General features: G+C 45.6%; 2 protein-coding genes across 3 annotated transcripts in view; one reads left to right on the forward strand and one right to left on the reverse strand.

The window, feature by feature from the left end:
* The window catches only part of Arhgef3 (Rho guanine nucleotide exchange factor 3), a 281753-nt gene that overhangs the window by 178916 nt on the left and 83816 nt on the right, over positions 1–19021 (forward strand). The gene's annotated exons all lie outside the window — the stretch shown is intronic.
* On the reverse strand, positions 2266–3289 carry LOC116914385 (myeloid leukemia factor 2-like). Its single transcript, XM_032918600.1, has one exon. The coding sequence runs from the start codon at positions 3073–3075 to the stop codon at positions 2515–2517; it is 561 nt and encodes a 186-aa protein (XP_032774491.1). The 5' UTR covers positions 3076–3289; the 3' UTR covers positions 2266–2514.

A 19021-nucleotide genomic window follows, 5' to 3' on the forward strand; every position in this document is an offset into this window, starting at 1 on the left:
AAGCTGCCTCTTGATAAGTTCTCTGGATTTGCTCCTTTGAGTTTATGTCATCCCCCCCACCCCACCCCACCAAGGTCTTTTAATATCTTATTTCCCAATGTGTGACTATGTTTTGCTTTTTAAAATAAATAAAAACACTGAAAAATTCAATGATAACTCAGATAAAAGAATCTAGCAAGAAAGGTGGAAGTGACTGTCTGTCTTCTGTAAGATGCGTACTGAAGAAGCCCACTCTGGTGTTGTATTTCTCAGTGTGAATTGTTACTGGCCGCACAGCTGTGTAATATCACTTGACTTCACAGTGGGTTTTCAGCCTTAAAAATATATTGACTTACTGTAGAAAAATCAAGGAAATGTAAATTTTTTTCTTACGTTGTTACTTTTAAGGGCCACACGATATTATAGTTTATGGCTAATTTTAGCTCATAAAGTATATTTAACTAACTTCCATTTTTTTAACTAGAATTTGTTTGGGCTGATCAATTTTATAGATTCACTTCTGCATACATCCACGAAGTTAAATTTCAGAGAGTGGAATTACTGAGCCCACACTGTATACTGCGTGCTGCTTAGTGGCTGCCTCAGGAGTTAACAGCATTTTTGAGACACAGGCTTTGCTCACAATCCTGAGGTTGAGGTCCCTCTGTTAGCCTGGTTCTGTGCACATGGAAACTCGCTGGGTGGGTTTAGACACAGGAGCTAGCTGAGCCTTGTCAGGTGACTTACGGACTCCTGGCAGGGAACGATTTGTCAGGACCTGTTACAGTTTGTCATGACCTCATCTACTGAAGTCCATGGCCTCGGAGCGAAGGGCTGACAAGGGGGCAGGCTTCCACAGGCTCTGCCCGACTCAACATTCCTTGCCCTCCAGCTTCAAGAAGCTTCACAAAATAACCCATTTCATGAGCAGTTACCTTCCTGGGTTCTCACTGGTAATTACTAGACCATCTTTTATCATCGTGTTTTCTGCCTGATGGACTGTCAGACCAAACTTCTTGGCAGGTTTTCCAGTCAATTAAAATAGAAGGCTAATTTCACTGAGCATCCAGCTGCGAGTAGGATTATAGCACAGGGCAGAAACTCAGTTGGCTATGCTCTGTATAGTGTAGGGTAGCAGAGATGGGAAGTGTCTGGGTCCTTTTTCCTTCTAAATAAAGTCTACTTGGGAGACTGGGCTCGCTGCTCTCTGGTAGAGCACATGCTAGCATACTAGGAACTCTTACATTTAACTTCTGACACCTAAAAAACCAATGTTGATTACTTCAACTCTTTTCTGGCATATGGGAATCATCAGTCAGCTCTGGAGTTGGATTCTGACTTTTCGCTTTCCTCGGAAACCATGTGTTTACCACAGAAAGCATACTTTCTGCAAATGCTGTGTGTTTTGAAGGAGCAAATTCAAGATAAATGTGTGGAGGATGAGAGAGAGAGTGAAGTCCATCACAGATCAGTCCTCTCACGTGATCCTGGACCCTTCTGCGAGGTCTTTTTTATAATGTCTGGTTGTCTTGTGAGGCTGTTTGGAACCTGCTTGGGCTGAAGCCACATTGGCACCCCCAAACACAGGACCGTGTCTGATCTGTGTGGGGACTCTGTGGGTGAGTGAGTAAATCATGAGTATGCCATTGAATGAATATTACTCAAGGCTGCTAACTAATCCCACACCTCGATGGGTAACATTTTGGAAGCAACTTTTCTTTGGAAATGGCTCCCGATTAGTTCCCATTTCTTCAAGAATTGTAATAAATTGAATAAGGAATCCGAATGTGAAAAGAAAGTAGGGAGGAATCCTTAAAGCACCCACAGGTCTTTATTGATCTTTTTTTTTTTTTTTCCATTCTCCTTTTTTCCATAAACACCTAGTTACAAGTTGCACAAATCATTTATTTTTATAAAGGCAGAGAAGGGAATAGGAAAGTGTTTTTTTTGTGATGTGGGGGAGGGACAAAGAATTGGGAACTCGGTCCACTTTCCACAGCCCTCCCTTAGGACCATGGCATCTGCAGTGGAGCTCTGTGAGGAAGAGGTGGGCAGGGTCCAGGGGGAGCTGAGGGATGGAGATCCTAAACCCAGGTTGCCCTCAAACCCTTTTTCCGGGAAGATGAGGGGCTTGGAGATGGGCAGCAACATGAAAAAACTCAAGTTAGTGGATACAGGATGGGTGGGGACACATGGTGGTGAAGATGGAAAGGAAGGTCAGGGGGGCGTCGAAGGCTCTCTGAGACCCAAGGAGGCGTGGCCAGCTTGCCTGTTAATTTAATATTAAATTGGGATGGAGGTTGGAAGGACAGTCATTTCAGGATTTCTCAGCCTCCCAGCCTGCCATGAGAATCTGAGAGCCTGGGGCCTTCACCAGTCATAGCGACCCGGACTGTCGGGGGGGTAGTCCCCTCAGGTCCCTGGATAGCCAGCGAGGCCCCTTTCGTCCCCCACCACAGCGCCTCATGGAAAATTCAGAGGACGTTGCTGCCTGTAAGATGTCTCCTTCTCCATTCATCATCAAACGCTGCTGCCTCACTTTCGGTCCAGGTTGGTGTAGTCCTGCTGCTCCTCCTGGTCCCCCGTGCGGTGGTTTCGGGAGCGCTGGAGGATGTGGGCCCTATCCCGAATGTGATGCCCAATGGACATCTGCTCTAGGCCACTGTCTGAGTCCCGGACAGTCCTCCGTGTCTCCCGGATCCCGCCTGGGGCAGAGCGCATCTCAGATGTCTCCTGGTAAACCTTGGGGGCACCATCCCCAGTGTTGGAGTAGGAGATGACGGTGGAGGAAGAGAAGGTCTGGCAGTTGCCTCCGGCGGCCATGTGCTCCATGTTCCCAATCATGTCGTTCATCATCCCAAACATGTCCATGAAGCCGCCAGACATTCCCAACATCCCAAAGGGAGAGACAGCCCCAGCCTGCATCCTGCGGCTGGCAGGCCTGGTTGCTGGCATGTTACCATCTGTGATGCTTAGGAAGGGGCTATATCCAAAGCCACCTGACAACATGCGGCTCATATGCTGACGGTGAATTGCAAAGGGGTCCATCAGGAACATGGGATCCTCAGGCTCCACGTCCCTCATGAAGCGGAACATCCTGATCTCAGCTCCAGGGGGCTCCACGCGGTCCCCGACTCGGGCTCAGCGGCCCATCCGGCCGGCCTCTCCTCGGGGCGCTGCAGGAGCAGGGTCTCGGCCCGGGACGCAGGGATTGGTCCGCGCGGGAGCTTCTCGCCTCCCGCACCGCCTCCTGCCTTCAGCTGCCACCTCCGTACCCCCGCCCTCGGCCCGAGGAGCCGAACCTTGGTCAGGCCCGAGCGGAAGTGACGTCATGACGGTTTATTGATCTTTATTGACTAAAATCAGCCTGTTCCTAGCGTGGTCACACAGCCTCAGGAGGACAAACCAGGGAGAAAATGCTTGTGTCCTGCTGTGAGGGAGTACCTCTGCCAGTGGAGCTGTGTGAAGGAGGACATTTCTGTAGCAGAAATGTTGCACCAAAACTAATGTCCCTTTGGGGAAATAGATTGGGGGTAGAGTTAAGATATTTTTCGGCCCTTATGGAAAATTGAGGAAATAAACACAGACAATTTTTCTCTTCCCTATTGGGAAACTGAAGAAATAAAATTTTAAAGTGTTTTCTTCTTCTTTTTTTGATCTATGAGAAAATCTTTCCCCTGCCCCACAACAGGAAGCCCATGTCAGCTGGGTAGTAACACTTTTCTGTCCTTTGTTTCCAGAGGTTGGGATGAGCCATTGGTGATTCAGCCACAGGGTACTGCACTTATCAAGTTCCAGTTCAGCCCTCAGCTTGCATGTACTGTACCTCATGGTGGGTTATGCTGGTGAAGTAGGAGAAAAGGCCCCCCGGGGCTTGAGTTCTTTCAAGGGAACAACATAGTCCTGGTAGATGGCCTAGACCTTTGGAAATAAAAGTATCTATTAAATAATTAATGAACTCCTGCTTTGAAACAAAACGCATTTGCGTAAGATCAAACCCTCATGTCTGTTTAAATTGTTTCATTTTAATATAGGGGTACACCCGTTCATAAAACACAGCTTGGAACATATACATACCACACATGCACATACACAGTTCTCAGGTGAGAAGGCTCATGCTCGAAGAAAGTTTAAGCAGCTCTACTTAGAACAACAAACTTAAACCTGGCTGGTGTGTGCCCTATGATACCAGCACTAGGGAGACTAAGGCAGGAAGGTTATGACTCACACCAAGAAACAAAAAAACATCAGCTATGAACATACAGGAAGAGAACCCAGAGCCCTGTGAGCAACCAGTTCGTCTTTGCAGAAACTATTTGTTTAACACTTTTCAAAATCCTTAATCATATCAGCATTGTATAAATGCTGCAGGAAACTATAAAAGTATAAAGATTATTAAATTATCATTTCAAAAACGGATTTATTTCACTTTTAATCATGTGTATGTCTGTAGTGGTTCCAGGGGTACAGAGGGTGTTGGACGTTCCTCGAGGAGGAGTTACTGGCAGCTGTGAGTTAGTTGCCGGGTGTGGATGCTGGGAACTGTATTTGGGTCTTCTTCAAGAGCAGTGCCCATTCTTTACTTATTAGTACTCTAGCTCTCAACCTTAATGTTCTTAATGGGAGCAGAAGGCTTGCAGCAGCATTTAAAAACAGTAAAGGCTCCTCCTAGGAGACTAAGAGTTCAGCCTAGCAATGCCAGGGCCCTGGTTTTAGTTCCCAGCACTGAGAGGAGATATAAAGAAAAAAAAAACAATTAGAAAGCTTAAGTAGTTAGTTATCCAGCTTATGAAACATGTGGGTGTAATCTACCCTAGGAACCGGGGACTCCCCTAAAACTTATCGCAAACTTCATGTGGTTCCCAAGCACTCTCGAGAAGCTGAACACCTGGCAAGACTGTCAGTGCACCTGCCCTGTGAGATGGCCTCACAAGTCTGAAGCTCAGGGAACCAGTCTTGCACATGCAGAAGGGAGGTGTGTTGTGCATTTTATAACAACAATGCCAATAAAAAGCCAGGAAATATAAGTATCCATAAATAAGCAGATCTACTGATTTCACTTCCTGCGTATTCCCAACTAAGGTAATATTATTCACTTACGGCAGTGCCATCCATAACAGCCACAGAGAAGCAACTTAACATCCATCAGCTAATGAGTAGATACCTGAAACATAGTATAATCAAATGATAGAATGTTATTCTGCCACAAGATGGAATGAAGCTTCTTTTGACTTTTTAAAACTTAAATTTACAAAGGTCTACTGAAAATTTTGTACATTAGTTTTTATTTGCAATATTCCCACCCCTCCTGTTCCTACCTCCAACTTCTCTCATGAATCCCACTTCCTCTCAGAGTCACAATCTCTTCTTCTTTAATTATTATTGATGTGCACACACATATACAGATGTACATGCACACATATACACATAATGATAATATTTGCTACCTGCTGAATTCATTTAGTTGTTCATATGCATGTGTGTTTAGAGCTGACCACTTGGGGTTAGATAACCTGTCAGGGGCCTTTTCCTCGGAGAAGACTGATCTTTTTTCCTCTCTTAAAAGTTTTGCCTATAGCTCCTCAACTAGGGCTGGGGCATCGTGAGATTTCCCAATCTCTGATACCTTGTCAACTGATCTTCTCATTGTACTGGTCTTGTTTAGGTGGCCATATTTGGTTTCACGGGTATAGCTTCCTATCACATGGATAAGGCACTGTCTCACAGCAGGTGCCCTGACTTTTCTGTCTTCCACAATCTTTGGTTTCTTCTCCCACAATGTTTATGAACCATATGTAGAAGAATTGTGTTGTAGATGTTTTTCCAGTTTCCTCTGCATTTTAACCAGTTATGACTTTTTGTAATGGTCCATGTTGGCTGCAAAAAGAAATTTCTTTGATAAGGGGTGGGAACTGTACTTGTCTGTGGATATAAGGATATTTATCATTGAGAAGGCAGTTAAAATTATACAGGTTTAGGAAAGTCTCAATAGTAAGTTTGCTCTTAGGAGCTATGACCTCCCTAGCTGGGTAGATTTATAATACCAGGCATGGAGTCCTTCCTATAGAGGGGGTCTTAGGTTCAATGAGATGGCTGTTGGTTACCCCCAAGATATGTGTCACTATTGCAGTGCTGAGGATCTCTTGCTGGGTTGGTTGTTGTGATCATGTGCTTAACAGCTCCGTAGGTCTATTGAGCGCTTTTCTCCTTTAGCAGCTCGGATAGCACATTTAGATACTATGAGATATAATCTTCAGGGAAGAGGTTTCCAGGTCAATTCCAGCTTAATTCCTTCAAGTTCTATGTCTGAAGTATGTGGTGCCTTCAGCAATAGGATATTGGTGACAAAAACGTGATGCATATATGTAGCAGTGAGCTCCCAGCGTTCACATGCACACGGGCACGTGTACACACACACACACACACACACACACACACACACACACACATCAACTTAATTTTGATATGCCTTGAAAAGTTCATTGATTGGGCACTTCCAAACCTCCCCACAGCTAGCACATACTCCCCTCTGGTATTCCTTAATTAATACCTTATAAATCTATATTTCTTCTCTGCTATCCTAGACCCAATCAGGGCAGTAACTCCTGAGCCATTTTCCAAGGTTCTTACAGGTGGCGAGCTCTTAATTCTGATCTCTCTGTTCCCCATCATGGCATGGTCAATCTTACCCCTTCTCAATACGGATTCTCTCTTCTTCTCCCCTTGCCTGGAAATCCTAAAAGTCCCACTTCTTTCTCTCTACCCAGCCTTTGACTATTGGCTCCTTATTGATCAATAAAAAACCAATTGGGGACAGGACCCTCAGCATCTGGACATGCAGATTCCCATGTGATTTTGGGAGCCAAATTAAGACAACACATTAGAACCAATTCCCAACACACATACAAAATAGAATGCTATTTAGCTCTAAAAAATGAAATTTTTTAGAAAATTTTAGGAAATTTTCCATAAAATTTGCAGGTAAATAGATAGGCCCAGAAAATATTACACTAAGGAAATCCAGACCCAGAAATACAAACATCAAATGTTCTCTCATATTTGTGGATCCTAACTCCACATTCTTAGATATGAGTATTTAACCTAGAAATAACATCAGGAGACAAGAAAGTAAAAAGGAACCATGGAAGAGAAAGAAGCTTGGGGTGAGCTTTAGCTAGGAGGAAGGGGGGGAATGAGGGAAAGGGAAAAGGATAATTAGCACTCAGGATGTAGTTAAGTTACACCACCTGGGTCAATGATGTAGTCCACAGAGCCATATAGAATTTCTAACAAAATCCCCAGCGCCATACATGGGAGACCTCCATTTGAGTTGTTGGTCTGTGGTGTCCAAGAGACCCCCCAAAGTTATATAGGCCACTGCTGTTGTCTTTGGTTACTTCCCAGGGCATGAATGAAACTTGAAAGCATTGTGTTAAGCATCAGGTGTCATAAACCAAGCTTAGATATTCTATGGCGGTCCAGCATGGGCAAGCCTATCATGACAGAAAGTAAACTTGTTGTCAGCCTGTGTAGTCCAGGCTGCCCTGACAGCACTCAAAGCAGTCCTCCTGCCTCAGCTTTATAAGTGCTAAGATTCTAGGTATATACTTTCTAGGGTTTCATTTTGCATGTTGGAAATATTCTGGTATTAGTGTTGATAACTGTGATGCAGTAGAGCTGACTTATCTCCAGGAAACTGTGTCTTTTAGAACCAAGCGCTGTCATTTTAAATGATTTTTATGTTGTATGTATTTTATAATGTAAAATTATAAAAGTGGGCTTCTAAGATGCATGCCCAACCTTTATAGGATACAGTGTTGGCCACTGGGGTAGGGGGCTATCATTAGCTGGATAGAAAATGCTTTACTTCTTTGTTCTTTTAAAAACCCTACTAGAAACAAGTTTAACATAATGTTGAGTTATTATTTCTGTTGAGTAAGGATGGTGTAGTTCACTACATTGCCTATAGCATTTTGCTATGATGGCTTTAAATTTTTTAGGGAACAAAAAACTATAGCAAATACAAGAGGCCTTGGGATAGCCAGGGGGTGGGGGATGGACAAAGATAGCAGAAATGGTGGTGCTGTGGGCAAGGTTGAAAGGGTCATCTAGGCTGTGGCTGTGACTAACAGGTAGCGCTCCTTTGGGTCTCATCTGCAGTGCAGCTGGGGTTAGGGGTTGGGATTTAGAGAGAATTTTCGTTGAGTTCAGAACTCAGCCTGCCTTCTCAGAACTCTCGACTTCAGGGCTCTTGTCCGTGCAGTCTCCCAACATGGTCTCCTGTTCAGGCTCATCATTGTACCAGATAACATTAGAACCAGTGTCAGGGGTCTCCATTTCGCAACGATTCATCCCCAGGCCTGAGTTGCTGGGTGCTGGAGACCCCCTGACTGCCACGCTCATCCAAAGACTGCCGGAGTTTAGGTCCAGAAAAAACTAAAAACAAGCAACCAAAACCAAAACCAAACCAAAACATACAAACAAACAAAACCCAGAAATGAGTCATTGCTTTTTCTGAGAATATGGTGACTGGTTACCATGGAAGTAGGGAGAAGACCTTGGCCCTTTTGAAAATGCCAATTAGTCTTAATTGCTTCCGTTGGGAAAGAGGAGAATACCACCTCTAGTGAGCAGGGCATTGAGTATAAACAGCCTGCAAAAACCACAATCTTCCTCTCCAGTGCTCTGCTGCAGGGGTCTACAAATTAGTCAAGTCCGACACTTTGCTTTTGTAAATAAAGTTTTATTGGAACACACTACATTTTGATATTGACATAATGCCTATGACTGCTTTTGTAATGTGTCAATAAAGTTAAATAGTTATAACAATTACTACATGGACTGCAAGTCCAAATATAATCATGGGCCTTTGATAGGGGGAAATCTGTTAGCCCTAGGCAGTGGGCATGGCTGTGGTACTAACATTCAGTGAGCACCCTTCTCAGAGGTGGGAGACGGATCCCTCTTTATGCAGTCCACCGATGAGACTGAAGGCCAGGGTTCCTGCCTGACCTGCAGCTACAGAGACAAGAGAGCCCACTGCCCAACTGAGCATTTCAGCTGCAGGCTGGTAAGAACTGGAGACCCAAAAAGGCACAGAAAGCTTGGAATGGCATTTCCATGGAGAAGTGAGGCTGCTCTGAGCTATGGGTTGTTGAGTTCTATTAAGTATGCTGCCTCCTGAAGGGAGTCTACCTTTTTTTCTCCTCACTATAGGCATAGGACTGGAAGCATGAGCAGAGCTCCCGTTCCAGCTGTGGGCTTGGAACAACCTGGACAACACAGTGCAGGCCCTGTGTCTGTTAAGACTGGACAGGCAAGAAACTAGGGGACCAACACAGGCAGAGTGGGAAGGGCCCATGAAGCCTACCAGATGCACACTCGCCTAGAGGCTAGACAACTCTCCTTGTAGACTTCACACTTACTGTTACAGCTATGACCTCACAGGTCCCAAACATGGCAGTCATACCACATTAAAGCATACTCAGGGAAGTCTTCAACCTGCCTTGGAGCATGATAAAAAAATGAAGAAGCAAATGAATAAATAAGTAAATAAATGATGAGATTTGGGGGCTGGGGAGATGGCTCCATGGGTGAAGTGTTTGTAGTGTAAGCATGAAGAACTGAGTGGATCCCAGGCATCCTTGTAAAATGCCGAGCCTAGCAGCTTACAGCTCTGACCCCAATGTGCTGGGTGTTGTGGGCCAGGACTCATTGAAGAAACCATGCCTCAGAATAAAATGTAGATCAGTCCAGGAGACACCAATGTGGACCTCTGGCTTCTACATTCACATGTATGGTTGAGCTCAGCACTGACCACATACACGCTTTACTTTTCAAGGTTCAGTCTCCATGTACACTCTGTCCCTCTCACTCCAGACAAGCCACCGTAGATCATCATATTACTTCTGGACCAGAATCAGTTCTCACACAGGATGCTGGAGCTTTTAGGACTTCGCTCACTATGGACACCTTTTGCTACTATGTTATTGTTTCTTTGTTGTTAACTTGGAGCAAGATTGTATCATGGTTGGATACAGAGTTCTGTTTAGAACTAGAATCTCAATACTCTCACCATAAACAGGCCACTTAGTCCTCCAAACCTTAGCATCTGCTTCTGTAGAATGGAATGCCTCATTCATGGTGGTTGTAAGTATACACCATGTGTGGGGAAAAGGAAGAAAGGGAACTTACATCTGTAACAGGGTCACACTTTGCATGGACTTTGCCTGCCGAGTATCTGAAAGATCTGAAAATTAGATTGTGTTATTAATCTTTAAGTCTCTACTCAGATGTCACGGGCAGTGTGCTTACTAGTGCCTGGTACTGACTATAGCCCTGCATGGGGGACAACTCCTTTAATCTCTAAATACAGATGAGAAAAACATTCTGTCAAAACACAAGCCAGAAAGTGACAAAGCTGGTATTTAAACCTGGGCCATCCAGTCTGTGTCTTTAACTTGTAAATGCTCTGCTGTCCCTTAAAATGGCCAAGTAGAACTGGTGTCGCTCTTTGCCAATGTTTTAATCTGGACGGAGCAGCACTCAGTCTAGAGCACTGGGTAGGGGTCCTTTGCCTGGTAATTGCCCTGAAGGCTTTTTGTATGGCAGAATAAGCCTGTCGAAGGCAAGGTTCACAGAGGCAGGGCTGTCCAGTGATCACCCAGGACTTCAGTCAGCTCCGTCAGCTCCCTCCTCCCCAGCATTACACAACAGAACTGACCAGCAACAGGATGCTATCGCCTGCTTCTGATGAGGAGTTTCAGAGATTCCTATAGAATTGGTCAGGAAAGGTACTGTCCTGTGATCAAAATCTCATACCACAGTAAGGCAGGAAGAGACATGAAGAGGTCTGGTCTTTTCTTTTTGGACACCAACAGCAGGTTGGGAAAAGGTCTCGAAGGTGTAGATACGAAGCTGGTGCCTTTGTATGTGGCATGTTATGCCTCCCTTTACACATGCGACTTTTCATGACGTTTCTGTAGTTGGTGAGAGGTGTGGCATGCAGTACAGGGGGTCTAGTAAACTAAATGCCAGGCTGCTCTCTTAGCTGTGCCAGGAGTTAACACAAATATTGATACGCCATATTTGTATCTGTTTCTTCCAGGTACCCATCCTCCTCTCCTGCAGTTCCATGGCAGCCATACAAAGAGGCAGCCATGGCCATGTTCCTCACTCTTTTTCACAGGCTAACATTTGGAAGGATAGGAAATAACTTGCAGTCCAAGTGTAAGGACTGAGTTTAGAATCTCCAGAACCCACATAAAGGCAGACATGGTAGCACACCTGTGGGGTGATCCCAGCACACCTGTGGCATGCACCTGTAATCCCAGTACACCTGTGGCATGCACCTGTAATCCCAGTACACCCGTAGCATGCACCTGTTATCCTAGCACACCTGTGGCATGCACCTGTAATCCCAGTACACCTGTGGCATGCACCTGTAATCCCAGAACACCTGTGGGGAGGTGGATATGGAGAGAAGACACTCCCCAGAATCTCTATCGTGTCTTGATAAAAGGTGGAAGGACCAATGCCTGGAATTATCTTCTGACATCCACCTACTTGTGCTTTGTGGCACCCATGCTCCTGTATTCAAATACACACACACACACACACACACACACACACACACACACACACACACTCTCACACACACCACACCACCACCAACCACCACCACAGCACTTAAAGATATATCTTCAAATAGTGATGGTACTGTTTTCCTTGAGAATCTTCATGTATATTAGCTCTTAAGAAAGAAAGCCTACTGGGGTTTTCTGACCCTTTCTCTCTCCAGTGAACTACATGGACATTCATTTGGACATCTCCCTAGGTAAAAAGCCGAGGTGGCATGAACCCCAGGGGCCATCAGCTCTGAAATGATCCTTGTCCATAGTCTTCAAGGGCAGCCATCATATACCTGGGTACCGCTCATTCAAAGGCCAGGCTGTTAAGAAATCTCTTAACTTCACAGCAATCGTAGAGTGATTGTAAAGGGAACCATTAGGTAGGAAAGTGGTTATCACAGGGAATGAAGAAATGATGTGTTTCAAGTGTTCAGCTTGGCTGGAGAGATGGTTCATAAGCTAGAGGTACTCCCAGACCCCCACCCCCAAGGACCTAAGCTCAATCCCTGGGACCCAGGTGGTACAAGGAGAAAACCCATTCACACAAATTATTCTCTGACGTATGTATGTGCATGCATGCATGCGTGTTCATATGTGTACCCACAAATAAATCCAAAAAAAAAAAGAAGGGGAAAATATGAAAATAAAGAATGGCTTACTTAAGTGCTCAGCTCAATGCTGTCCCTAGAATGTGGTTCAGATGCACTGTCTGCTAGTGATGTGAGGCTAGTGATGTGACCATTCCTTACTCTCTTGCTAGTCCTGCCTGTTACTTCTCATAGAAATAACAATAGGTCCCCCTTCAAAGTAATGACAAGAATACCATATTCATTCTTTGTCTTTGATTTATCCTATGAACATGAGTGTTTTGTCTACATGTATGTATAAAACTCACACATGTGAGTGTACCTAAGGCCTTTGGAGGTCAGAGGATTCCCCAGAGCTGTGTGAGTGCTGGGGATGGAACCTGGGTCTTCTGCAAGAGCAGCAGGTGCTCCTAACCACTGAGCAATCTCTTCCATGTCCTGGCCTCTGCCTTCATTGCTGTCGCTGTAATGGTTAAGCATTCTCTACTCTGCAGCCATTTGCAGGCTTGTAACTCCCTCTTCCCAGTGCCTGAAATTGTCCCTTTGAACTTGAATCATTTAAAGCTCTCTCTGTTCTGCAAACTTTCATTTTGTTTTTCTCCTTTGATGTCCCTAAGCTGTTAAAACCAGTCCCTTTTTGCAGTGATCTCCCGCTCCCTGAGGAATCTAAGGGCGGGGGAGGCCCCTCCCACCCCCCACCCCCCCACCCCCTCCCACCCCTGCCAGCACTCACTCACCACCTTCTAGCCAGGCTTCTGGATCTTGCCATTTTCGTTTTTGATATTTCCCCACAATCTTTATTTTTGTTTAGCTGCTAAAAAAGGGAATCTGAAGTGCTTTCTCCCAAATACTCTCCCTTCCTCTCCTCAAGGTTAGCATACTGTATTTGTGACAGGTTATAGCAAACACTTCATAGAGCCAGAAATGGAGGGCTGGAGATGTAGCTCAGATGGTAGCATGCCAGCCTAGCACGCAGGTTCAATCCTCAATTCTGTATTTCCTGAGCTACATATCCTCCTCTACGCAGAGACTGAGAGAGACCTGGGCTATATGAGACCCTGTCTTTAAAAAACAAATCGCCTTCTCAGGGGACAATGACCCAAGGGTGGCTGCAGGAGCTTTGTTATAAAAAGTTGATTATTAGCCAAGTATAATGGCACATGCCTTTAATCCCAACCACCATTGAGAGGCAGAGGCAGGGGGATGTGTGAGTTCCAGGTCAGCCAGGGCTGCATAGTGAAATCCTGCTCAAACAAAACAAAATAAGCCAAACCAAAACAAAGTTGATTATGTTAGCTTTGGTTCTGGCAAAACTTATTTCTTCATTTGGTTTCAGCACATTCCAAAGACACAGAAGCATGAGAGGGAGGAGGAGGGGGAAGGAGAAGAGGGGATGGGAAGGAAGGCAGGGAATTAGAGAAATGGTTTACAGGGTTCATGAAGGCACCACCACCAAAACGCCTGCTCCCCTCAGCAGTGGGTGCACTTTAGTTCAGCTTCCACTCTTCCTGTTTTGTTAGTATTGTTGTTGTTGTTTGGTTCAGATCTAGCTAGTCTCCTCGTCCAACTCCTCCTCCTCCTCTTTCCTCCTCCCTCTCCCTCCTCCTCTTCCTCCTCCTCCCTCTCCGTCCTCCTCCTTTTCCTCCTCCTCCTCCTCCTTTTCTCCCCCTCCTCTTCCTCCTTCTCATTCTCCTTCTCCTCCTTTTCTCCTCCTCCTCCTCTTCCTTTTCCTCCTCCTCCTTCTCCTTCTTTTCTCCCCCTCCTCTTCCTCCTTCTCATCCTCCTTCTCCTCCTTTTCTCCTCCTCCTCCTCCTCTTCCTCCTTCTCCTCCTTTCTCCTCCTCCTCTTTTCTCCTCCTTTCCTCTTCCTCCTCCTCCTTTTCTCCCCCTCCTCTTCCTCCTTCTCATTCTCCTCCTCCTTTTCTCCTCCTCCTCCTTTCTCCTCCTCCTCCTTTTCTCCTCCTCCTCTTCCTCTTCCTCCTCCTCCTTCTCCTTCTCTCCACCTCCTCTCCTCCTCCTCCTCCTCTTCTCCTCCTCCCCCTCCTCCTCCTCCTTCTCCTCCTCCTCCTCCTCTCTCCTCCTCCTCTTCCTCCTCCTCTTCCTCCTCCTCTTTTCTCCTCCTCCTCTTTCTCCTCCTTTTCCTCTTTCTCCTTTTTCTCCTCCTCCTCCCTCTGACTCCCTCCTCCTCCTCCTCCTCCTCCTCCTCCTCCTTTTCCTTCTCCTCCTCCTCCTCCCTTTTCTTCCTTTACAAGGGATATCTCTGGAATTCATTTCCAGCAAGAAGAAGATGTGGGGCTTATATCTGCTTTCCAATTGGGATCACTGCCGGCCTCCGGAGCACTTGGGTTCCTCAGGTGCGCCTCTCCAGGGAAGGTGCAGAGAGGCAGAGGCCGGGGAGTAGAGTTGTGGGATGCACAGCAGCTGGGATGGAAATGGGATGTGCTGGACTGGACCCCAGCAATGCCAGCTGCAAATGACCCAGGAGGAAACTTCACAGTACTCAGTCTCAGTCCGAAGCCAGCCATTGCAGATGCTTGAAGCTCTGCTCTTTTTTCCCTCTGGTGAGGGAAGAAGAGAGGGAAGGAAAAGGAGGGATAGAAGAGGAGAGTGAGGAAGGTTACGAATTGGAGAAATGCTTTACAGGGTTCAGGAAGACATGGCTACCAAAATTGCTTCTCCCCAGCAGTTGGGTGCACTTCGGTTCAGTTACCATCCTTCCTGGTTTTGTTTTTGTTTTTGTTTTTAGCATTTTTTGTTGTTGTTTCAGTGTCTTACTGTGGAGTCCAGCCTGGCCTTGAATTCGACCTCTTGCTTACCAGCATGGGCCACCATACCTAGCTCCCTTTGCATTTTTAATTATAAAACAATACACCTGCACAGCTAGAGTTGGGAGACATTTTTTTTTTTTTCGGAGCTGGGGACCGAACCCAGGGCCTTGCGCTTCCTAGGCAAGCGCTCTACCACTGAGCTAAATCCCCAACCCCGAGACATTTCTTTTCACAGGGCTGCAATCTCTGTTTCTCCTCTGCAAAGTCTTCTCATATATATTCATGTGTATCCTTGTGCACATTCTTCATTTTGGGTTTATATTAAAACTTTGCATTTCCCCCCTTGGCTTCATAAGGGCCCTTGTTAATGGTCACCCAGTGTTCGCCCAGTGGATGTCCTGTCATTTAAGCAAATATCCCCTATCACCTTCCAGTGAGATTTCAGATCTGTGGTCACGGGACTCTGAAGCCACCCCAACCTGGATTTCCTGTCCTGCCGCTTCCTAGCTGTGTAATCTTGGAGACTTGCTATCTTCGTCCCTGCCTTGGGAGCAGTCCCTCAAAGTATTGTGTAGAGGAGGATAATGGATAGAAATGTTTAACACAGGTCTTGAAGCATAGTGTGTCTCCTGTACTTACAGCCAGTCTGTAATTTTGAATTTATCTCTATTTAGATCATAGTGTGCTGATAATCTCTTCACCCTTTGGACTAGTTCTTGTGGTAAATTCACAACTGTAACTAATGGCCAAGGTATTTGTGTACTTATGATTGGTGCCTCTTGATGTCACAGCAGTTCCTGTCTGTTTTTCACGATTGTAAGTGTACCGGCTTCACAATACCCTCACCAGGACTGGCCAGAAGTTGTCATTTTCTAAGTTAGGTAATTTAGTGCATTAAATATGAACCCTGTGATCTGCTCACAGTAGAATAGCAGCGAGAATAGTGTAATTAGCAGCCTACTTGTCCACCAACCAGCTGCCATAATCACCGGCTTCTTCCCACACTTGGCTTTGGGGAATTTCAGAGTAAACCCTTGTGGCGTGCCACTTCCTTCACTGGGCCTCAACCTCACCAGAACCTTTTACATTTTCACACAAGCCATTCTGTCTTATCATATGAATAAGAGGAATGTCCTCCTTCATAGGACTTGACACACTGTTCCCACGGCTGATGTATGATGTCTTAAGCAGTATGAAGGAATGAACCCAAGGGGTTGGGTTCCACCACAGCCTGGCCATTTCTTTATGTCGCTATCCTGAAAATCTTCCTGTCCTCTCTCACCATGGATTTTCTGGGTTAGCTGGGCGTTGTCTTAAAGAATGGATTCTGCGTTGGGATCGGCATTTTCTCACAGGCAGATTGAACATTTTTCTTTAGGCCCTGTTTCTTTCAAAATGGTGAGTATTTCTGGAATGACTTCCTCATTTTAGCATGGAGTGTTTGGAAGGGCAGCCCTTCCTTCTAGTAGATTCTCAAGGAGTCTTAGGTTACAGCTTGACTGCTGCTCCCCAGCAGTAGGCAAATGGCATGATGGTTACTGTCTGTTAAATGGAGGATTAAGGAATGGTATTAGTCTACAAGTGAACTGACTGTAATCAGTCCTTGATGCAGAAGTCCCTTTCACGGGCTAGTTACTCAAGAACACCTTCTAAAGATTCAAGTGGAGAAGCAACCTGGAGGGTTGTAATGGCTACAGGATCATAACGCTCATTACACTGATCAACTACCTACCCCGTGACCAAAACAAACCCTCCTTCTCCTGAGCTCTGCTGGCCCCCATAATCATAACCAGGAGAAAAGAAAAAGTCAAGCAGCCAAGAGCATGAAGATGTTGTGTCCTTGACAACAGCTAGATGGCAAACCATGTCCAATGGGGGTGGTTATTGCTTATCTCATAATATCAAAAGCCTGCTGTTGGAACAAGAAGCTGGACTCACATCCTCAGAGAGGACCCTCTTGATGGGACTCTCAGCTGCAAACTCTAGCTGGAGTCCCCAATCTGTTTCTAAAGTTGGGTACTTTGAGCACCAGACTGGATGAGCATCACCCTGCTGTCCGTCTGCCGCTCCTCGATACCTTATACTCACTGTCTGATTGTCCTCCTTTGCTTGCTATACACTCAGTAAACCGCTCACTCAAAACTGAAAGCACATGGGGTTGGGGATTTAGCTCAGTGGTAGAGCGCTTGCTGAGCAAGCGAAAGGCCCTGGGTTGGGTCCCCAGCTCCGAAAAAAAGAAAAAGAAAAAAAAAAAAAAAAAAAAAAAAAAAACTGAAAGCACTTCTGTCATAGACCACTCTCTGGCCCCTTACAGAACCAAGGTGACAAATGACTTTGAGAGGTGCCACCTGGCAGTATATGATTCATCCAGTGGTGTCAATGAGCTTTGTTAGAAGGGAGCCATGTCCTTGGGCTCAGTTGATCTGAAAAGACTTCTTAGAAGAAAAGCTTAGTCTGAGATTGGAACAGTGTAAACTTTTGAAACACAGGGAAGCCTGATAAGTGGGCTATTCTGGGTCTGAGTTCAAAGGTAGATGAGCATTGTTTTGTTTGTTTTTCCCCCTTCTGACTCTAATAGTCTTTCGCATGCTGTGTATAGGTTCTACAACTAAGCTGTGTCCCTAACCTAGGAACTCTTAAAATATCAACCAGTAAGTCCCGGTTATGTTGACATCCCCTTGGCCGTGTCTTCTGAGATCTCCTTCTGAGAATAATTATCTCTTTCATTCAATAGGTAATTATTGAGCATCTCTTCTGTGGTGGTTTTTTTTTTTTTTTTTTGGTGGTCTGGACCGTGTGGCTCACTCATTCAGCAGCCTGGTTTCTTGGCAATCATCAGCTGGGGTCAGAAGTCCTGGATTAGTTCTAGGTCCTGCTTTCAAAATGGAAGTTTGGAAAGAATTGCTCTCGGTTACTGTGCCACTGTTTCCAGAAGGAGGCTGGCTGGCAAGTCTGAGGGTGTTGCTTTTCCCTGAGAAGTAAAGATTTAAGTGGTCAGGGATTTTATCTTCCTCTGTCTCTCATTGGACCCCTCTCTCCACGCTTTTCTTTGAATTCAACTTTATCAGCATGCATTGAGTACTTTCTGTATACAATACTTATGTGTCCAAAGATACAGAAATGTGTGTGTATGCGTGCGTGCGTGCGTGCGTGCGTGCGTTTTTTCTTCTCTCTTGTTTTCTTTCTTGTGGAAACACTTTATCCTTTGAGCTCTGAGGACTAAGCTGGAAATTCATGAAACAATATTTGCCGTGACCCTGGGCAAAGACACTGATGAAAACAAGAATTCTTCAGCTTCCACAGCTCACCTTTGTTCAGACGCCAAGCGCGTGGGACACGGTGGAGAGGGGAGCTTACCTGTGGTTATCCCACTGGAAGAGGGATGCGCTGTTCACACACAGAATGGGTCTCAGGCAGAAAATGCCTCGTGGCAGAGTAGGTGGCTGAATACAAAAGACATTGCTAGCATTCTTGACATACCCATAAGGCTTCAGGAGCAGCCCAGCATCTGCCCATTATACTCAGGTCTGTTTTCCTTTCAATTCAGTTCTCGCAGCAACTGCTGAGTGCTATTGTGTGTAATACTGATCATTGCAAGAGCAAAGACTTTGCTTCCCCCACTCCCCGTTATCCCCCCCCCCATTCTGCTACCCCAGAGCATCCCAAATAAGCTCCAGGGTAAGTATGTCCACGTTGACTGTTTTGCATACAACTTGGAAACAAACCTCTCAAACCACTTCATAATTTCCCCTAACCAGCTCTCTTGCTCTCTCTCCTCTCCTTGTCATATAATACACAACAGAGTCAGAACTTTCAATGGAATGAACTGAGATCCCACTGTGTCTGCTTGCTAATGAATGTGCTCAGCTCCCACCCACCCCCCCTCCTCGTGATCCTCATTCCTCCTTTGGTTCTTAAATCCTGGATATAAAATGTGATTAATGGTCCACAAGACTTGGATTGAAAAACTCTAATCCAGTACATTCTGTTTGATCACGACAGGGCCCAGGAAATTAAAATGATTTGTCTGTAGCTGCCAGCGTCTGGGGGGTCAATGG

The sequence above is a fragment of the Rattus rattus genome, chromosome 13 (genome assembly GCF_011064425.1).
Source record: "Rattus rattus isolate New Zealand chromosome 13, Rrattus_CSIRO_v1, whole genome shotgun sequence".
NCBI lineage: Eukaryota > Metazoa > Chordata > Mammalia > Rodentia > Muridae > Rattus > Rattus rattus.

Excerpts from the sequence above, each read along its gene's own strand:
- LOC116914385 (XM_032918600.1), bottom strand. The coding sequence starts at position 3,075 with ATGTTCCGCTTCATGAGGGACGTGGAGCCTGAGGATCCCATGTTCCTG.